This window comes from Schistocerca gregaria, chromosome 1 (genome assembly GCF_023897955.1).
Source record: "Schistocerca gregaria isolate iqSchGreg1 chromosome 1, iqSchGreg1.2, whole genome shotgun sequence".
NCBI classification, from domain to species: domain Eukaryota; kingdom Metazoa; phylum Arthropoda; class Insecta; order Orthoptera; family Acrididae; genus Schistocerca; species Schistocerca gregaria.
The window spans coordinates 241,871,432-241,892,020 of NC_064920.1; the positions used below are offsets into that span (position 1 = coordinate 241,871,432).

Here is a 20,589-nt window from a genome sequence, read left to right on the forward strand (position 1 = left end):
AAAAAGTTCGTATGGTATTGATTTGTCCACAAATAATGCAAGTAATTATTATTTGTCTTATTCATTGGAAGCGAGTGCTAAGTCCACCAAATAAATTGAAAGAAATATATTACTCTTTCCTTGAAAACATTTATTTTTCTTATATGCTATCTAAAATATGTTTAAATGGTATCTAAAGTTCTTTAATACATACATAGTGTAATAAACCATTAATGTGTCTCATTCATTGAAAGAATGGGTCAAGTCCACCAAATTTTATGCTCAATCATTCCATAGTCTCTAAAGATTAAAAAGCATTACAAGCTAACATTGTACGTAAATATTAATATAAACAGTTTTATCTCATTATCTCAATTATTTTAATTGATTTAGTCTGCTTCGATCATATTTGATCATTATCGTGAGATAATAACGAGACGGGAGTCTCAAAGGACACATTTAATTATAAGATCTGAGAAGATCACCATATGGTACAGCAGACGTCCCGCTACGTCCAATGCTGGGTAGCTCGCCAATACCGGCGAGCCCTGGCAATAGTGATGGTATTAAGGGAAAATGAATTAAAGTTTGTGTTGGGGAGGGAACTCGACCTAGGTAGTTCGTGCAGCTATGTCTGCCATAGTGCCTCGGTGGTGTAATGGTAGCATATCTGCCTAGTAAGCAAGAAGACCCGGGTTCGAGTCCCGGCCGCGGCACAAATTTTAATTGATTTAGGTCTGCTTCGATCATATTTGATCATTATCGTGAGATAATAACGAGACGGGAGTCTCAAAGGACACATTTAATTATAAGATCTCAAAATTAGTTCCACTGACTTAACCCCTTCTCCCAGTTCCCATTACAAATGGTTATTTTGAGTTATCTGTACATTCTGTGTGCCTGTACAGCCTCAGGGCCCATGTTTACCTGTATAATCAGGAGCTTGCTGTGAATTTTTTTTTTCCCTTTTAATTCTAAAAGTAATCACCAGAACACAAAACTTACATGTGTCAAATTTTCCCTGAAACTATTATATGAATTATTTGCATTTTTTGCTATTTTGAAGATAAGTGAATGGAATTGGAAGAAGCCCTATTAACTGGTACAATGGGAAGTACCTTCTGTCATGCACTGCATAGCGGTTTGCAGAATATGGATGTAGATGAAACCTATTATGAGAAGTCTTTTTCCAATTGATTTCATTCCAAGGCAACTTTCCTCTAAAATTCTAGAGCAATTGTTAATAAAAAATTGATGAAAAATATTTTATTTATTGTTCCAGCAACAGATATCATCACTTCAAATTATGCAAGTGGCAAAATGCTACAATCCATAAGCACAATGACTAAACAAAATACCTATGCTGTTAGTCTTGAACACCATGTAAGACCCCTTCCCACTTCAGAAATGAGTGTAGTTTTAATTAAAATTCAAGTAACAATAAATTGACAACATATACTTAAAAGGAAACACTTGCAGTACTTTAAAAAGCCCAAGTGCAAGTCACACGAAAGGAGGACAAGAGTGTGAATCATGTATATTCAATTCAGAGACACTATAGTGTCACTATGAAAGCGCATAACACAACACTGATCTTCCGGTATTAAAAACAAAGGAGAAGCTATGATTGCTGCTAATAAATCACAAGAAACCAAGTACACAAGAGAAAGGAAAAAGCAAACGTAAGAATACCTTTGGAGATGGACCGAAGTACTTGCACCCACAAATTGCTAAAGTTGACAACTAAGTAAGATATTAACACAATTCATCCTATGAAATGGAAGCTCTAACCTGTCTCATCAAGTGGTACAGAAGATTGATTGGTTTGTTTTGTAGATTAAAGGGACTAAACTACAAGGTTATCAGTCCCTTAATACAGAAGGCTCAGTACCTTTCAGACAATGCTGGAAACAAAACTTCCCGTCAGATTAAAACTGTGTGCCTGACTGAGACTCTAACTCAAGAACTTTGCCTTTCATGGGAAAGTGCTCTACTAGTACAGGACTTACCTGCGAAAGTCAAAGGTCCCGAGTTCGTGTCTCGGTCCAGTGCACAGTTTCAATCTGCCAGGAAGTTTCATATCAGTGCACACTCCTCTGCAAAGCGGAAAATTTCATTCTGGAATGCTGGAAAAGATTGTTACAAGTTGTAAATAATTTCCTTACATGAACTTTAAAGCAAAAAGGGTTACAGAGTGCTTTTTCTTGGTAGTCTACAAATCGCAAACCACTGGTCAGCCTATGCAATCAGAGTTAAACAAGCACCTATCAGTTACATTCGGACTTCAATTCAAGAAGAACGTAAAAACTCAGAATTAAACATGACATGAAGAAAAAAAGAGGATGAGAAAGCACAGATGAGTTTTTCCCAACTCAAGAGACTTCTTGGAAATGAGACATAAATTAAACAATGGAAAATTTAGGATGGAATAATGACAATATTATGAGTTGCAGATAGTGTGAGCTGCGTTTCTCGTGTGTGTGTGTGTGTGTGTGTGTGTGTGTGTGTGTGTGTGTGTGTGTGTGTGCGTGTGTGTGTGAGGAGGGGTCTAACTTTTATGAAGGCCATGCCGGCTGAAAGCTCGCTTGTTTGACTGTGTTTTTGTTGTGCCCGTCTGCGATTCAACTTCTCCACTATGTGGTGAGTAGCAATCTATCCTCACAATACTGAGGGATAAATTATGATCATTTAAGACTTTAACTTTAAACTGAAAAAACTTACACATACTCTAAGGAAAATGAGGACGTACAGGTACAAGATGTCCACAAAAAGATGTCAAACATTATTTCAGCACTTACCGAGACCACTTAAAAACTCTCTCTTCTTGAGATTACTTTAGAACTTGTGTAAAGTTAAAACAATTTCCCAGGTTGCCTATGATTAATCAAAATGCTGAGTTAATATTTTTAAATTACATTCATATACCATGAAAGCCCAAATAAAAATTTGCAGTTCTATAAAAAGAGGAACCTTGAGGCTAGAAACAGATACGTCAAATACTTTCGACAATGAAAAGGACATTTCACTTTCTGGCCTAAGTAAAGGTTAAAAGGAGAATAAATCTTTTATCCTAAATGACTATAATAGTAGCACAGTGCACTTGCAGGCTTCCTCAATAATTAAAAAAAAAAAAAAAAAAAAAGAAAAGAAATATGTCACCTTCCCTCATCGTCTTTAACCAATTTCCCTGTAGTGTATAATATTTTTGTATCTTTATATCAACATGTCCCCAACTTTTCCAATTTATTTTTTTAATTTATCTTTCTTTTCCATTTCATATTTTTTGTGGCATCCTTAACAGTTTCATCAAAGTACTTGCATTTTTTATCACCTTTTCCTTCAGTGTCTCTCCGGTTTCCGGACACATGTCCACATAACATATTTTCTTTCTTTGTGTGTGAGGAATGTTTCCTGAAAGTTTGGCCGTACCTTTTTGTTCCCTGTATACTGAACTATATATAATATATTAAAAACAAAGATTCCAAGACTTACCAAGCGGGAAAGCGCCAGTAGACAGGCACAATAAAATAACATACAAACACACACACAAAATTACGAGCTTTCGAAACCAGCGGTTGCTCCGTCAGGAAAGAGGGAAGGAAAAGGAAAGATGAAAGGATGTGGGTTTTAAGGGAGAGGGTAAGGAGTCATTCCAATCCCAGGAGCGGAAAGACTTACCTTAGGGGGAAAAAAGGATAGGTATATACTCGCACGCACACACACACACACACACACACACACACACACACACACACACACACACACATCCATACATATACAGACACAAGCAGAATAACTAAAAATGTCTGCTTGTGACCTTCCCTCTTTCCTGACGAAGCAACCGCCGGTTGTGAAAGCTTGTAATTTTGTGTGTGTGTTTGTGTGTTATTTTATTGTGCCTGTCTACCGGCGATTTCCCGCTTGGTAAGTCTTGGAATCTTTGTTTTTAATATATATTTTTCCCATGTGGAAGTTTCTTTCTATTTTATGAACTATATATAATTATGTTTAAAAAGTTCCTATGGTATTGATTTGTCCACAAATAGTGTAATTAATTATTATTTGTCTTATTCATTGGAAGGGAGTGCTAAGTCCACCAAATAAATTGAAAGAAATATATTACTGCTTCCTTTCAGTTCTTAATTGCACTATTCATTTCATGTCAAATTTCTGTTCCTCCTAATACATTTTTACTTCTTAATCAGCACTCCTATCATCTTTAGATTAAATCTGGTGCAGTGCTTACCAATGTACTATTTTGACCTCTCTCTTACACCTCCCTCTTCAGATTCATTTATCCTAGCCCTCATAACTGGTGGGTCTTTTCCTGCTTTCCTTCTCGAGGAAGGAACTGACAGTTCCCAAAGCTAAAAATAGATACTTGTATCTACTTTTAAATAAGTCTAAAAACTGGAATTTCGCCTCCTAAAAGTAAGCACTGGCGCCCACTCTGATTCCTCATAATTTTAGAATTCCTTAAATACTGCAGTTATAACGTTGAAGATCAACAAGCACTTTTAGTTTCAGGATAAACAATATGGAGAACAGTGCCAGTGTGGCTCTGAACTGTATAGCATATGTAAGATGGGAAAGGAAATAAAGGAACAACTAAGTTACATTTGAATTAGCAGATACAATTTCTAAAATTACTGACACTCCTGCTGTATATATAAACATACAATACAGGCATCATGAAGATCACATTTTATTTGTGCATTACACAAACACTGCATAGACATACAATATGAAGTCTTTACCATTATATATTATTTGTGTTCTACTCATGAGAAGTCTCAATAAAACAGATTACTACCATTTTTGGCTTGACGTCTCTTTGACAGGATGACCATCAAGAGACTACATTTCTACATGAACAATTAATTATACTATGATTTGATTACATTTAAAATGATAAAAGGCACACTCTTGAATATGTGCTTCGGATAAAATAATTTTAAATAATAAGAGATTAAGGGCTATTTGGTTAAACCAGTTGCACAATGGCTGTGATATGTGAGAGGTCACTTGATACCATTGATACCAGATATTATACCTTCTGTCTGTCCATCTATAGCCACTCATAAAAACATAAAACAAAAGTTACATTTTCAACAAAGACATCAACGTGTGACATATTATCATTCTTTGCTGAGGACCCATCACATTTATGCTAGATTCTATTAAGCATCCCTTCCATACACATATTTCAATATAATGAGCAAGTACAATTATAAAGTATTTTGTTTTCTATTTTAAATCATTAACAGTTAAAATATCTATTTTTCATTATTCAGGAGTAATTATATGTTGCCTATATTTTAAAATATATAGTGTGTTTCAATAATACAAACTGAACACGTGACATAAACACACAAATGGGATATATTACATATTTATATGCCTAATCAATCATTCTTTTTAAGCAATTACACCCATTGAATAAAAAATGCATCAGTAAAAAACTGTGAGCTGTAATTCATTCTCTACCTTCTGTCCCTTTCACTTTGTCACACTTTTTTCACTGAGTTTACTTTCTTCGTTTTACTCAATCGCTGACTAAGTGGTATGTTGCTCTCTGAATCACTTGAATCACAACTCGAACTAGATGATAGGTCCTCACTTGGTTCTTCTTTGATCACTTTGTTGTTAACACTGATCTTCAATTTCTGAAAGTGAGTATTTAATTTTAGCTTGAGAAATTCCCTTACTTTATACATAAAATATTTATAAATAGCATTCAGTAAAATTAAATTATCCCAGTTTTATGTTCCACTAGTTTCCCATTCTTGCAGCAAAAATGTAACACATCATTTAAGGAAGTCTTTCATACATTAATCCACATTTACATAATATTTATATAAATGAATTTTCAGAAAAACTGGGTAAGTTATCAGAAGTCTTGAGACAATAAAATACTTCACAGAGAAACAACACCAACACTTCACTTCACAAGAATGTCATCTACATAAGTTGTTTTGTTTTCTCTCGTAGTACAACATCAGCTCTGAAAGTATGTAATTATACTGACAACTGCTACATTCAACCTAAGCTTCTTTCCCAATGAAAAGGTGCAAGCAAATACTGCACAACGGCCTTACAGAACACAGTCTGCAATGTAACAGCAGTTACATGAACTACTTGATTCACTATTTGAATTGTCTTTATGCTCCCTCCACAACTTGGACTTCAGAATACTCTACATGGTGTATGTGATACACAAACTTCTGAATTTTTTTCTTATTAAACACTTCCTTGTCACATCTCTCTGCTCTTTCCATTTGTTCTTACTATGGTTCCCCTTTATCTCTTTTGGCACTCTTTTCACCACCCTGTCCTCATTATGCCTACGTTTCATTTTCCTGATAACCTTTCCAATTGTATCAGCTCAGCGACTGACCTATCTACTTCTCAAGACACCATAATCTTGTATCCACGTTGTGAGGAACTTCTCAGTTACAATTTCAGTATAACCCCTTTCCTTTTCCTCCCAAATCCTGGATTTTTTTAGGGGTGCTATAGCAACTGAGGTCATAAGCGCCCACGACATAACCTTAGAATACTAATAAGGAAAAGAAGTTAAGCCCAACTGACAGAAGGAAAGAGTTAAAAACAAGCACTTCCTCTTGGAGAAAGGTCCACAAAACATGCCACAGAGACAATGGAAGTCTGAAACCAGATTAAATGTCCTGTGCCATATTGCTACAATGGATAAAAAGTAAAATGCAGCCAACAGCCCACACATAGTTAACTAAAACGGCCAATAATTCAGACGGCAAACATACGCTAGAACATAAGTGGTTAAAAAAGGGCATTCAGTCAGCAAATGGCAAACCATCAAAGGTTGACAACAAGCGCAAAGTGGTGTGGTATCATCAATTAACAAATGGCAATGGCTAAAAAGACAGTGCCCAATACACAACCTAGTTAAAATGATCTCCTTGTGGCTAGATGTTGACAGGAGGTTGGCCAAGCTGCTGGGAGAGGTTTAACTTCCCAGAGCTTGTTCCCATGAAAAGAAGACGAGAGGTGATGCCAAAGTGACACCATCTGTTTACAGACGGCAGCACAGAGAGCATCCGAAGTAATGGAAGAGCGAGCAGGCAGATGTAGGAGGACTGCAGCCTTGACAGCAGCATCAGCAGCCTTATTTTCCATCCAACTGACGTGACTGGGAAACCACATGAACATCACAGTGGATTCCTCAACAGTGAGAAAGTGGAAGCTTGGACCCATTGCACTGTGGGATAGACTACGCACAGCAGACAGAGGCTCTGAAGAGCACAGAGACTCGGAGGATATGACACAATTAAAAAGCCTGTGTTGCTGGATGTCTCAGGTGACCAGATAGAGGGTGCAGAGCTCTGTTGTAAATATTGAGTAGTGTTCTGGAAGCCTATACAGAAATTTGTTGGTGCCAATGGCAAAGGCACTCCCAACACCAATATCAGTCTCACAATCATCAGCGTACATGGAGGTGTTATCGCTAAAGTTCAAGTGAAGGCCAAGAAACTTACAGCAGTAGATTGAATCCAGGGTAGTTTCCTTGAGAAGTGAATGAAGTCATGATGAATACGGACCACTGAACGACGCCAAGGCAGTGAAGGGTTCACACCCATTAGGAACATGGCAGGTGGTTGGAAGTTAAGCTGCTGGAGCAGCAGACAAAAGCAAACTCCAGGTGGCAACAGAGAAGAAGGGCGCGGCCCATACTGATATAGGGTGCAGAGCTCTGTTGTAAATATTGAGTAGTGTTCTGGAAGCCTATACAGAAATTTGTTGGTGCCAATGGCAAAGGCACTCCCAACACCAATATCAGCCTCACAATCATCAGCGTACATGAAGGTGTTATCGCTAAAGTGCAAGTGAAGGCCAAGAAACTTACAGCAGTAGATTGAATCCAGGGTAGTTTCCTTGAGAAGTGAATGAAGTCATGATGAATATGGACCACTGAATGACGCCAAGGCAGTGAAGGGTTCACACCCATTAGGAACATGGCAGGTGGTTGGAAGTTAAGCTGCTGGAGCAGCAACAAAAGCAAACTCCAGGTGGCAACAGAGAAGAAGGGCGCGGCCCATACTGGCGGTTCAAGAGAGTCATCAAGAAAGAGGGCAAATGATGGGTGCATGTCAGACAAACGGCATGTGTATCCGCTGAGAAGAACATCATGCCAATGTAACTGATAGTTCAACAGCATCTGCAGACTCTCAAACGGGTCAGTGTAAAAGATGCCTATGGCTGCAATGGTGGATTGTATTAATACAGCGTAATATGAGCAGAAATGCAGATGAAAAAATAGAACACCCATAGTCTAGTTTTGAGCACACAAGGGACTGGTACAAATGGAGGAGGGTAGTCTGATCTGTTCCCCAGAAAGTATACATAGGACACTGAGGGACCAGATCCAGCGTGGCCCAAGTAAGACATGTGGGAGGACCAAGGAAGTTTTCTATCCAGCATGAGCTTCATGAATTTCATAGCTTCGTGAACAGAAGTGTAACAGGCTCAAGATGTTAAGAAAGTGGAAGAAACCCAATGCGCTGCCAATAATTCATACAAACAGTTTTGTTAGTGGAAAAGCAAAAGTCACTGTCGATGCTCCATGCGTAAAGATGACTAGGACATCGCTAAAGACACCACTCAGGAGAGAAGTCAATTGAAAACTGCAACAGATGGCAAAATCATCAACGAAAAACAAGCCGGAGATGCTGGACAATTGGGATGAAATGAGAGCATGGTCTTGCTCTCTCATAGTAAAAAATAGTAAAGACGGCATTGTAGCATTCATGATTCTGAGAGGCGAAGGGCATCAGCAAAGCCTCCTCCACTCATTCCCAAAGGAGGAAGGCAGGGTGATTGTGGAGCTCAAAATCTCAACATAACAGCAGCCCAAAGCATTGGAGATAGCCAAGGGTCCACAATGACATCACCTGCTGCAATCAGGCTGGAAATTAAGAGTCTGGACCTTGGCTCAGAAAGCTGACAGTGGTTGTCCCACATGACAGAAGGAGTGAAACTGTTAAAAGAATTAGTAAATGAAAACCAGCTAGCTTTTTTGCCAGTGCCAAAGAATGTGATGACACTAGCGCACAACTGTTTACATCAAATACAGTTCACTTCGAATAATGACAGTTGAAAACGCAGAGAGCATGTTTCCAATGTGTGAATCGCATTGTGGCGTGCCTCAGTCCACCAGGAGACAAGAACACAGCATGGTAAAGATGACGTGGGAGGTATGGAACATTCAGCAGCAGTAAGGGTAATGTTTGTTAGGTATTCTTCCTTGTCATCACAACTGGGGGAAATGGGCAGTACAAGTCGCCAGGGAGCAATAAAGCCTCCAATTAGCCTTAAAAAGCTGCCAATTGGGTTTACACTCAGATGGGGTAGGAGTTAACAAACGGATAGCGCACGGGAAATGGTTGCTTGAGCACGTGTCAGAGAGAACAGACCACCAGAGACATCAGGTACGCGGGGCAGTGCAGGATGAGAGGTCCAAATGGGAATACGTGTGCGCAGAGTCTGGAAAGAATATGGGTGCTCCAGTGTTAGGGCAGATGAGGTTGAGTTGATTGAGATGTTCAGCCTAGATAGCACCTCTCTGACACTTTCTGAAGAACCCCAAAGATGAAGTGCATGTTAAAATCATTGAAAAGCAGAAAGTGGTAAGGGAGTTGACAAATAAGATAGAGGAAATCTGCACTGGTGGCAGTAAAGACAGGAGGATGTAGCCGTTACAAAGAAAAATGGTGAAGCGAGGAAGGAAAATGCAGACTGCAACAGCTTGCAACCAGGTGTTCAGTCATGTGGTTTGCCTGTGGATGTCATCCATGAGATGGAATGCCGTTCTCAGGGGGAAGGTCAAAGTGGACCAGACCGAAATGCAATTTTGTATCTTGAAGGTGGAAAATAATCAGACACTGTGATTCCAAGAGCAGCCAAACTTCCTCCTTGTTTGATCTAACACTGCACACATTCCATTGGAGAAGAGTCATAATGGAGAATGGGGGGGGGGGGACAACAAATATAGGTTAGTCACCTCAGTGGCCACAGATTGGCAGCCTTCGAAGACCCAATGCCACAAGGCACAGAGGCTGGAGGCTCTTGTTCCACGATATCTACAGAGGCTTTGGTATTGTCCCTGGGTTGGCTTGTGAATTTCAGGGCAGAAAAACTGTAGGTGCTTTGCACCGGCAAAATGAAGGTTAGCCAGGTGAGGGTATCATGCAGCAACACTATTGAAGAGGATCTCCTATTCGGGGAATGAGAAGACTGTTTGCCTTTATTTGATTTCATGCGGTATTTATGGTTGGCAGACAAAGTCTCCGATGGTTGTTGGCTGGTGGGGACGTAAAGAGTCCTCACAGGAATATTCCTTTTGTCCTTCCCAGCCTGCCGCCAGTTGTGCAGTAGGTGATTTTGTCACCGGGGACAAAGATTTGGATTTGGATGCTACCGTGATACTAGATGATTTTACAAATGAAGTGCTGAATTGGAGGTTACAAGTCTGAGTGTCACGACTTTCGTGGAGTGAGGCATAGCAAGAATGTAGCAACTACTGTATGGTAAAATGCAAGGTTTGCAATTATCCAACAACTTGCGGACAACATGTTAAGGTACTTTTTCCTTCATCCAGATCTCCTAGACGGCTCACTCATACAAGGGACATTGAAGTGATGAGGCAGTAGCACATGCCATTACAGTAGGGAGACGGAGGCGGGCGATCACCCCGGAGTGCATCCCTACCACAAGTAACACATTGTGTTTGAAATGTACGGCAAGACTGTCATGACGCTGTAGTGTGCTCTGATCTTCATTGGAAGCACTAGTCTAATAAACTTCAAAAAAAAAAAAAAGTGCGTGTAAGCAATAAGGTGTATCAACTTTCTTCATTACCCAAAGGACTGCATTGATGCCTGATAAGAGAGGTAATTTGGATTTCTTTCTTGGTCAGACCATCAAGCAGCCACGTCTAAATAACTCCACGTGAAGAATTCAGCATTTGACAGGCCTTGACACGAACAGAATAGCCATGGAGGAGTGAAGTAGTTGTTGGGCTTGAAAATCACCGTTGTTCTCCAGAAGCAAAGTCCCATTATGTAAGCAAGAGCAGGATTTCACAGAGCCTGCAATTGCACCGACACCTTTCTGAATAATAAATGGATTATCCATAGCAAACGACTGACCTTATTCACTACAGGGAACCGAGATGCAGCTAGGAGTGTCTTTGAATCTTTAACTTCATTCTATTTACATTTACAGGGTTGCCACAAGTTTCCCCAAGCGAAATTCCCTGATATTTCCCTGATTTCCAGACAAGTTTAAGCATTTTCCCTGACAAATTTTGTGATCTCAAAGGTGAGTAAAAAAATAAGATGACAAAAAAATATAGGTACATCTGTATTTCTAAAAGTGTGAGCAAAACTCTAAAGTACTAACATCAACATCTTTTGTAATGAACTGTACTTAGATGGAGAAAGCAAGCCAAATGATATTTGAGTTTCATTAAGATAACTATTGCTATTTTATTTCAATAAAATGAAACACATTTGGTGACAAAAATATGCATTTCCTTGAAATCGCAAGACAGAATTAAAATACCTTTACCGATTTTAGAAATAACCTCAGAGAAAAGTAGGCCTCTTGAAAGAAGTGCATAAGGCAGGGAAGATTTGTGTAAACCAACACTATAGGTGACCGCCAATAAAATGTTGGTTTACTATGTTCATTATTGTCTGTTATTACCCACTGTGTTATGCCTGTTATTTTACTGGTATTGTGTTTTGGCATGGTTAGCTGAGTGGTAACGTGTTTCGGACATGTCCGAAAGAACAGATACCATCTAAGTATATATATAGTTAAGGCTCACCAGCCACTTGACCACCTTCTTCTTCTGTGCGAATGCACAAACAGTGCCCGAACTGTTACGGGAATCGGCAACGCGCCGCGAGTAATGAGTATAATGGGTGGGGGCACTAGAAATGTTGTGCGAGACAATACGTTGAAAATGTGGGTTTCGCGGGAGGTGTGCCAGAGATAAATCCCTGCAGTCGCGCTGTCCTCTGTGTCCTCGGTGCTCAGATGGATAGAGTGTCTGCCTTATAAGCAGGAGATCCCGGGTTCAAGTCTTCGTCGGGGCACACATTTTCATCTGACACGGTTGACGTATGTCAACGCCTATAAGCAGCTAAGGGTGTTCATTTCATTGTAAAAAAATGTTTATTTAACACATTAGAGCTTCATTACCATAAATTATTTAACAGTGTAGAATTTATACAATAGTAAAATCTGTTTTATTTCGTCTTTCATTTCAAATTTTTGGTATGACTGATTTCTTGTAGCTAGATATTGATTCCTATGGACTTTACTTTGTTTTCACATAACTTTGCATTGTTAATAATAAATAACATTTGTTATACAGAAGGCTACTGACATTTGTGAAACAAAATAAATTATATATACAAAGGGCGAGAAACAATGGTGCACTTGGCGTTCACCATGTGTTCCTCATCCAAATTCAAGACAAAAGGAACTAAATTGACAGTCGTAAAGGTAATATCCAGAGTACCACAGGGAAGGGTGATAGGACCGTTGCTGTTCATAATATATACATATGATTTAGTAGAAAGTGTCAGATGCTCTTTAAGGCTATTCGCAGATGATGCAGTTGTTTATGCCAAAGTAGCAACACCAGAGTAAGAATTTGCAAAACAACCTGCAGAGAACTGATGAATGGTGCTTACTCTGGCAGTTGACCCTGAACGTAAATAAATGTAACATATTGCACATACATAGGAAAAGAAATCCGCTACTGTATAGCTACACTATTGATGAGAAACAGCTGGCAACAGTGTCTGCCGTAAAATATGTAGGCGTAACTATCCAGAGCGATCTTAAGTGGAATGACCGTAAAAAACAGATAGTGGGAAAAGCAGATACAAGACTCAGATTCATCGGAAGAATCTTAAGGAAATGTAACTCATCCATGAAGGAAGTGGCTTAAAAGTGCTTGTTTGCCCAATTCATGAGTATTGTTTATCTATCTGGGATCCCTATCAGGTGGGACTGATAGAAGAGACAGAGGAGATCCAATGAAGAGCGGCGTGTTTCGTCACGGGATCGTTTAACTGGCGAGAGAGCGTAACAGAGATGCTAAACAGACTCCACTGGCAGACGTTACAAGAGAAACACTGTGCATCACAGAAAGATTTACTACTGAAATTTCGCCAGACAACATATTGCTTCCCTCCACATACACCTCGTGTATTGACCACGAGGAAAAAAATTCAAGAAATTAGAGCCAATGCAGAGGCTTACCGATAATCATTCTTCCCACACAGCATTCGCGAGTGGAACAGGGTTGGTGGGATCAGATAGTGGTAGCGAAAGTACCCTCCGCCACACACCATTAGGTGGCTTGTGGAGTATGATGTAGATGAGAAGTGTATCTAGCCAACCCTAATCCCACCAATAGGTGTAACAGAAATGTTATTTAAAAACAAAGCTCTGGCAATGTGGTAACTCTGTGCAGCACAACCAATAACAGGTAGCATAAACTCTGTACTATGCTGGAGCTGTCCCATTAGCTCAATGACACAAGGTAATGCCACAGAAACAGATACACAGACTCACACTTCATTTAAATAGCTACACACTTTCAGTCAAAAACTGTGATGGTGCACCATCATGCTGTAACCACAGCTGTCATCAAACAAAGTAGAATTTTTTCTAATACGTCAAGCAGAATATTGCAAAGAAATGTACAATACAGGGGTGCATTCAACTTATCCAGCAATAGGTAAGGGTGCAAAAGCAATCCTCCCACTATTCCGGCCCACACATTTATGTCAAAGCATGCCTGAAAGCCACAGCCATGGGTGACCTGTGGGTAGTGTTCCGACCAATAATGACTGCTGCAGAGGCTGAAAATACCTTCTCATGAGTGAGGCTAGATTTGTCAGTCGATATCACATTATTCATAAAATGTTCGTCATTTTCTACTTGGTGCAAAAGCCATTCACAAAGCTGTACTCATCAAATGCAATCTTCTGGTCGCTGGTGTTGAATTAATGTGTGATGATGTGGAAGCAATGTGTCTAGTCCTGGGACGACCTCTGTCCACTACTTGTGGATGAAGATTACCGGATTCCTGAAGGTTTTGCTCCAGATGGCAAAATGTACTCTTTATCAGGATGGTGCCTTTGAGGGTACTGTGCAGCATACACACAAGCAGCAGCAGCAGCTTGGTTATCGGATGCGCCCGGTACCAAGATCATATTGGTGTAGTGCTCTGTTTCACTAGTATACGAGCTTCACCAAAATCAATCTGTTTGCCTGACTCATCCTGGTGTTCTGCTGCCGCTGACTCGCTGTGCTGTTTACGTCGGATATATCTTTCGTGTTCAGATATATGGGTGCTGATTGGTTGCCCCGCCTCACCTACATAACATCTTTTATTCTGTTGCTGCTTCAGAAAATCGGCTTGATGGCCGCTCAATAGAGAATTTAGCCCATTCGTTCAGTGACACCTTGAACATATGGTAATAGAGCAATGTTTTGTGCTTCTTCTACTCTCTTTCTTTGTTGCCATAGTTTTATCTATTATTTCCATCCCATAACCACTGGTACCAAAAATGGACTTTAGTTTTGTAGTTCACCCTTCAGATGTTCCTTATTGCTGATCCTATGAGCCCTCTTGGCTAAAATGTGCAGAGTGGATTTCTTCTGTGAAGGGTGATGATGAGAAAAGGCATGTAGATACGTGTCAGTACTCGCTGGCTTCCTATATACTCTATGACCCATTTTACCATCAGACTTTCTGTAAACTTGTAAACACGTTGAGGAATGGCAGCACCCCAATCTTTTCTATCTCTATAATGAATTGGATTCCGTGTGCTGCTGGTAAGGTGTTGGTGCAAATTTCGTAGCTCTTCCTCTCCATTTGGCCAGATAATGGCGTCATTAACATAATGGAGCCAACATTATGGGCATAATGGTGCGGACTGGAGAGTTGTTTCCTCAAATGCTTCCGTGAAGATGTCTGCTGCAATAGGCGAGTGAAGGGAGCCTGTAACTACACCACCTGTCCATTCATGGAACTGCCCTTTCCTCCTGAAATAGGTGGCTTTTTAACAGTTGCACAATCAAGTTTGTGGCTGATATACACTTTTCTTTTAAAAGTTCTACAAAATGGGTGGAGTCCTTAACATACGAATTTGTGTGGCTCACCAAAAGTCAGAGATTTGGAGCCATTTCATTGCTGGACTGTACATCGGTGAATTAATGGTACTCACAAACGGTCATAAAGGAGAGGTCTCTTTATGGACCTTCAGTTTATTGACTGTGACAATGGCCGCAGAGTCTAAGTTTATAATTGATAGGACCAGTTATGGTTGTGCACTATGCAGTTAGTAGACACATGCTTGCAGTTTAATGGACCTCACTGTCATGTGATAGGCTACTGTCGTGTGACAAAATGATGCCCTGCTTATAAATGTAAAAAAAGAACCTGATGTGTGCCTAAACTTAGTGCTTACTGCTGTAATTTAGAAATGGTGTGCGTTTAAGAACTATTTCCCCATAAAATCAGACCATGTCTTCATCATTTGTATCTCTTACTGATTACAGTAACAAACCTATTTTACAAAGCCTTTTCAGAAACAACTCTATATGCAAGTTCAAGTCTAGTGTATCACTGACATTCAGTTCAAAAAGTTGGTTTTCTGCACCATATGATCGTTATTTCCATCAATTTTTGTTTTAATCAGTAAACTGCTTGTCTCAAATGAAAATTGTGTATGAGAATTATTTTCCTAGGCTATTTCTTGTAGTATGACCTCATTGTCTCTTGTCAATATATCTCTATTGACTGCAAATTATAGAGAACTAGTTTTGGGGATGTGCTGTGGAAATCTAGCTGATTATGAACAGTGTAAAGAGGACAGGACCAAGAACAGAGCACTGCGGGAAACCACATATTGTACTGAGTGTATTTGAGGTCAAGAATGTAGCTTCCTTGTTATTGTTGTTGTTGTGGTCTTCAGTCCTGAGACTGGTTTGATGAAGGTCTAAATGCTACCCTATCCTGTGCAAGCTTCTTCACCTCCCAGTACTTGCTGTAACCTACATCCTTCTGAATCTGCTTAGCGTATTCATCTCTTAGTCTCCCTCTACAATTTTTACTCTCCACACTGCCCTCCAATGCTAAATTTGTGATCCCTTGATGCCTCAGAACATGTCCTACCAACCAGTTCCTTCTTCTTGTCAAGTTGACCCACAAACTCCTCTTCTCCCCAATTCTATTCAATACCTCCTCATTAGTTATGATCTACCCATCTAATCTTCAGCATTCTTCTGTAGCACATTTCGGAAGCTTCTATTCTCTTCTTGTCTAAACCATTTATCGACCATGTTTCACTTCCATACATAGCTACACTCCAAACAAATACTTTCAGCAACAATTTCCTGACACTTAAATCTATACTCGATGTTAACAAATTTCTCTTCTTCAGAAATGCTTTCCTTGTCATTGCCAGTCTACATTTTATATCTTCTCAACTTCGATCATCATCAGTTACTTTGCTCCCCAAATAGCAAAACTCCTTCACTACTTGTAAGTGTCTCATTTCCTAATCTAATTCCCTCAGCATCACCTGACTTAATTCGATAACATTCCATTATCCTCATTTTGCTTTTGTAAACGTTCATCTTATATGCTTCTTTCAAGACACTGTCCATTCCATTCAACTGCTCTTCCAAGTCCCAAGTCCTTTGCTGTCTCTGACAGAATTACAATGTCATAGGCGAACCTCAAAGTTTTTATTTCTTCTCCGTGGATTTCAATACCTACTCCGAATTTTTCTTTTGTTTCCTTTACTGCTTGTTCAATATACAGATTGAATAACATCGGAGAGAGGCTACAACCCTCTCTCACTCCCTTCCCAACCACTGCTTCCCTGTCATGCCTCTCGACTCTTATACTGCCATCTGGTTTCTGTACAAATTGTAAATAGCCTTTTGCTCCCTGTATTTTACCCCTGCCACCCTCAGAATTTGAAAGAGAGTATTCCAGTCAACATTGTCAAATGCTTTCACTAAGTCTACAAATTCAAGAAACGAAGGTTTGCCTTTCCTTAATCTATCTTCTAATATAAGTGTAGGGTCAGTATTGCCTCACGTGTTCCAATATTTCTACGGAATCCAAACTGATCTTCCCCAAGGTCTGCTTCTACCAGTTTTTCCATTCGTCTGTAAAGAATTTGTGTTAGTATTTTTGAGCTGTGACTGACAGTTCAGTAATTTTCACATCTGTCAACACCTGCTTTCTTTGGGATTGGAATTATCATATTCTTCTTGAAGTCTGAGGGTATTTCGCCTGTCTCATACATCTTGCTCTCAAGATGGTAGAGTTTTGTCAGGACTGGCTCTCCCAAGGACATCAGTATTTCTAATGGAATGTTGTCTACTCCCGGGGCCTTGTTTGACTCATGTCTTTCAGTGCTCTGTCAAATTCTTCACGCAGTATCGTATCTCCCATTTCATCTTCATCTACATCCCCCTCCATTTCCATAATATTGTCCTCAAGTACCTCGTCCTTGTACAGACCCTCTATACAGGGTGTTACAAAAAGGTACGGCCAAACTTTCAGGAAACATTCCTCACACACAAATAGAGAAAAGATGTTATGTGGACATGTGTCCAGAAATGCTTAATTTCCATATTAGAGCTCATTTTAGTTTCGTCAGTACGTACTGTACTTCCGTGATTCACCGCCAGTTGGCCCAATTGACGGAAGGTAATGTTGACTTCGGTGCTTGTGTTGACATGCGACTCATTGCTCTACAGTACTAGCATCAAGCATATCAGTAAGCATCAACAGGTTAGTGTTCATCACGAACGTGGTTTTGCAGTCAGTGCAATGTTTACAAATGCGGAATTGGCAGATGCTCATTTGATGTATGGATTAGCACGGGGCAATAGCCGTGGCGTGGTACGTTTGTATCGAGACAGATTTCCAGAATAAAGGTGTCCCGACAGGAAGACGTTTGAAGCAATTGATTGGCGTGTCAGCCTATGACTCGCGACTGGGGAAGACCTAGAATGACGAGGACACCTGCAATGGACGATGCAACTCTTCGTGCAGTTGATGATAACCCTAATGTCAGCGTCAGAGAAGTTGCTGCTGTACAAGGTAACATTGACCACGTCACTGTATGGAGAGTGCTACAGGAAACCAGTTGTTTCTGTACCATGTACAGTGTGTACAGGCTGATTGGCCTCCACGGGTACACTTCTGCGAATCGTTCATCCAACAATGTGTCAATCCTCATTTCAGTGAAAATGTTCTCTTTATGGATGAGACTTCATTCCAACGTGATCAAACTGTAAATTTTCACAATCAACATGTGTGGGCTGATGAGAATCCGCACACAACTGTGCAATCACGTCATCAACACAGATTTTTTGTGAACGTTTCGGCAAGCATTGTTGGTGATGTCTTGATTGGGCCCGATGTTCTTACACCTATGCTCAATGGAGCACGTTATCATAATTTCATATGGGATACTCTACCTGTGCTGCTAGAACATGTGCCTTTACAAGTACGGCACAACTTGTGGTTCACGCATGATGGAGCTTCTGCACATTTCAGTCGAAGTGTTCGTACGCTTCTCAACAACAGATTCAGTGACCGATGGATTGGTAGAGGCAGAGCAATTCCATGGCCTACACGCTCTCCCGACTTTCATTTATGGGGGCATTTGAAAGCTCTTTTCTACGCAACCCCGGTACCAAAGGTAGACTCTTCATGCTCTTATTGTGGACGGCTGTGATACAATACGCCATTCTCCAGGGCTGCATCAGGGATTCCATGCAACAGAGGGTAGATGCATGTATCCTCGCTAACGGACGAAATTTTGAACATTTGCTGTAACAAAGTGTTTGAAGTCATGCTGGTACATTCTGTTGCTGTGTGTTTCCATTCCATGATTAATGTGACTTGAAGAGAAGTAATACAATGAGCTCTAACATGGAAAGTAAGCGTTTCCGGACACATGTCCACATAACATATTTTCTTTCTTTGTGTGTGAGGAATGTTTCCTGAAAGTTTGGCCGTACGTTTTTGTAACACCCTGTATACTCCTTCCACCTTTCTGCTTTCCCTTCTTTGCTTAGAACTGGATTTCCATCTGAGTTCTTGATATTCATACAAGTGGTTCTCTTCTCTCCAAAGGTCTCTCTAATTTTCCTGTAGGCAGTATCTACCTTACCCCTAGTGAGATAAGCCTCTACATCCTTACATTTGTCCTCTAACGAACCCTGCTTAGCCTTTTTGCACTTCCTGTCAATCTCATTTTTGAGATGTTTGTGTTCCTTTTGACCTGTTTTATTTACTGCATTTTTATATTTCCTCCTTTCATCAATTAAATTCAATATTTCTTCTGTTACCCAAGGATTTCTACTAGCCCTTGTCTTTTTACGTACTTGATCCTCTGCTGCCTTCACTACTTCATCCCTTAGAACTACCCATTATTCTTCTACTGTACTTCTTTCCCCCATTCATGTCAATAGTTCCCTTATGCTCTCCCTGAAACTCTGTACAACCTCTGGTTTAGTCAGTTTACTGTCAATTGTTCCTTTATGCTCTCCCTGTAATTCTGTACAACTTCTTGTTCTTTCATTTTATCCAGGTCCCATCTCCTTAAATTTCCACCTTTTTGCAGTTTCTTCAGTTTTAATCTACAGTTCATAACCAACAGATTGTGGTCTGAGTCCACATCTGCCTCTGAAAATGTCTTACAATTTAAAGCCTGGTTCCTAAATCTCTGTCTTACCATTATATAATCTATCTGATACTTTCTAGTATCTCCAGGATTCTTCCATGTATACAACCTTCTTTTATGATTCTTGAACCAAGTGTTAGCTATGATTAAGTTATGCTCTGTACAAAATTCTACCAGACGGCTTCCTCTTTCATTTCTTACCCCCAATCCATATTCACCTACTACGTTTCCTTCTCTCCCTTTTCCTACTCTTGAATTCCAGTCACCCATGACTATTAAATTTTCGTCTCCCTTCACTACCTGAATAATTTCTTTTATCTCATCATACATTTCATTAATTTCTTCATCATCTGCAGAGCTAATTGGCATATAAACTTGTACTACTGTAGTAGGCTCGGGCTTCATGCCTATCTTGGCCACAGGATCCTTAGAGATCCTGATTTCAAGAAACTGTCTGCTATTTTCTGGTGGTTCCTAAACCATTTGTGAGCAGCATCTCCAGCTTCATATGTCTGAAGATTTTTAAAGAGCCTTGTATATCTAAAACACAGGTGGGCAACCCGAGGCCCAAGGGCCATATCCGGTCTGCGATTGATTTCAATCCGGCCTATGGACAATACCCGCAGGAGGAAACAAGACGCTCTCACACTGTTCTCCGCCCGCAGTACATTTTCGGGTATTCCTGCCAACGCACGGCTAGGTTTGGCACAGGTTTCCAGCTCATGATGCAAACCATTGGAAGTCTTGCGTAAGGACTTCGTCAGGAAGAAAGCAGCCTGGTGACACAGCTCAGGCCGTGGCAGATGGCCAGTGTTTGCAAGGCAAGAGACAC

The 20,589-nt window shown here is 40.1% G+C and overlaps 1 protein-coding gene and 1 non-coding gene across 2 annotated transcripts in view; one reads left to right on the top strand and one right to left on the bottom strand.

The window, feature by feature from the left end:
• Positions 1-623: 623 nt before the first annotated feature.
• Trnat-agu (transfer RNA threonine (anticodon AGU)) lies at positions 624-695 on the top strand. The gene has a single exon. It is a non-coding gene; the product is annotated as a tRNA-Thr (tRNA).
• Positions 696-4,668: 3,973 nt separating this feature from the next.
• LOC126338945 (PR domain zinc finger protein 5-like) overlaps positions 4,669-20,589 on the bottom strand; it is a 58,711-nt gene continuing 42,790 nt past the window's right edge. The window contains exon 6 of the mRNA XM_050001591.1: positions 4,669-5,645. Within this exon, the coding sequence (XP_049857548.1) occupies positions 5,487-5,645 (159 nt within the window). The 3' untranslated portion in view covers positions 4,669-5,486. The remainder of the gene's footprint in view (positions 5,646-20,589) is intronic.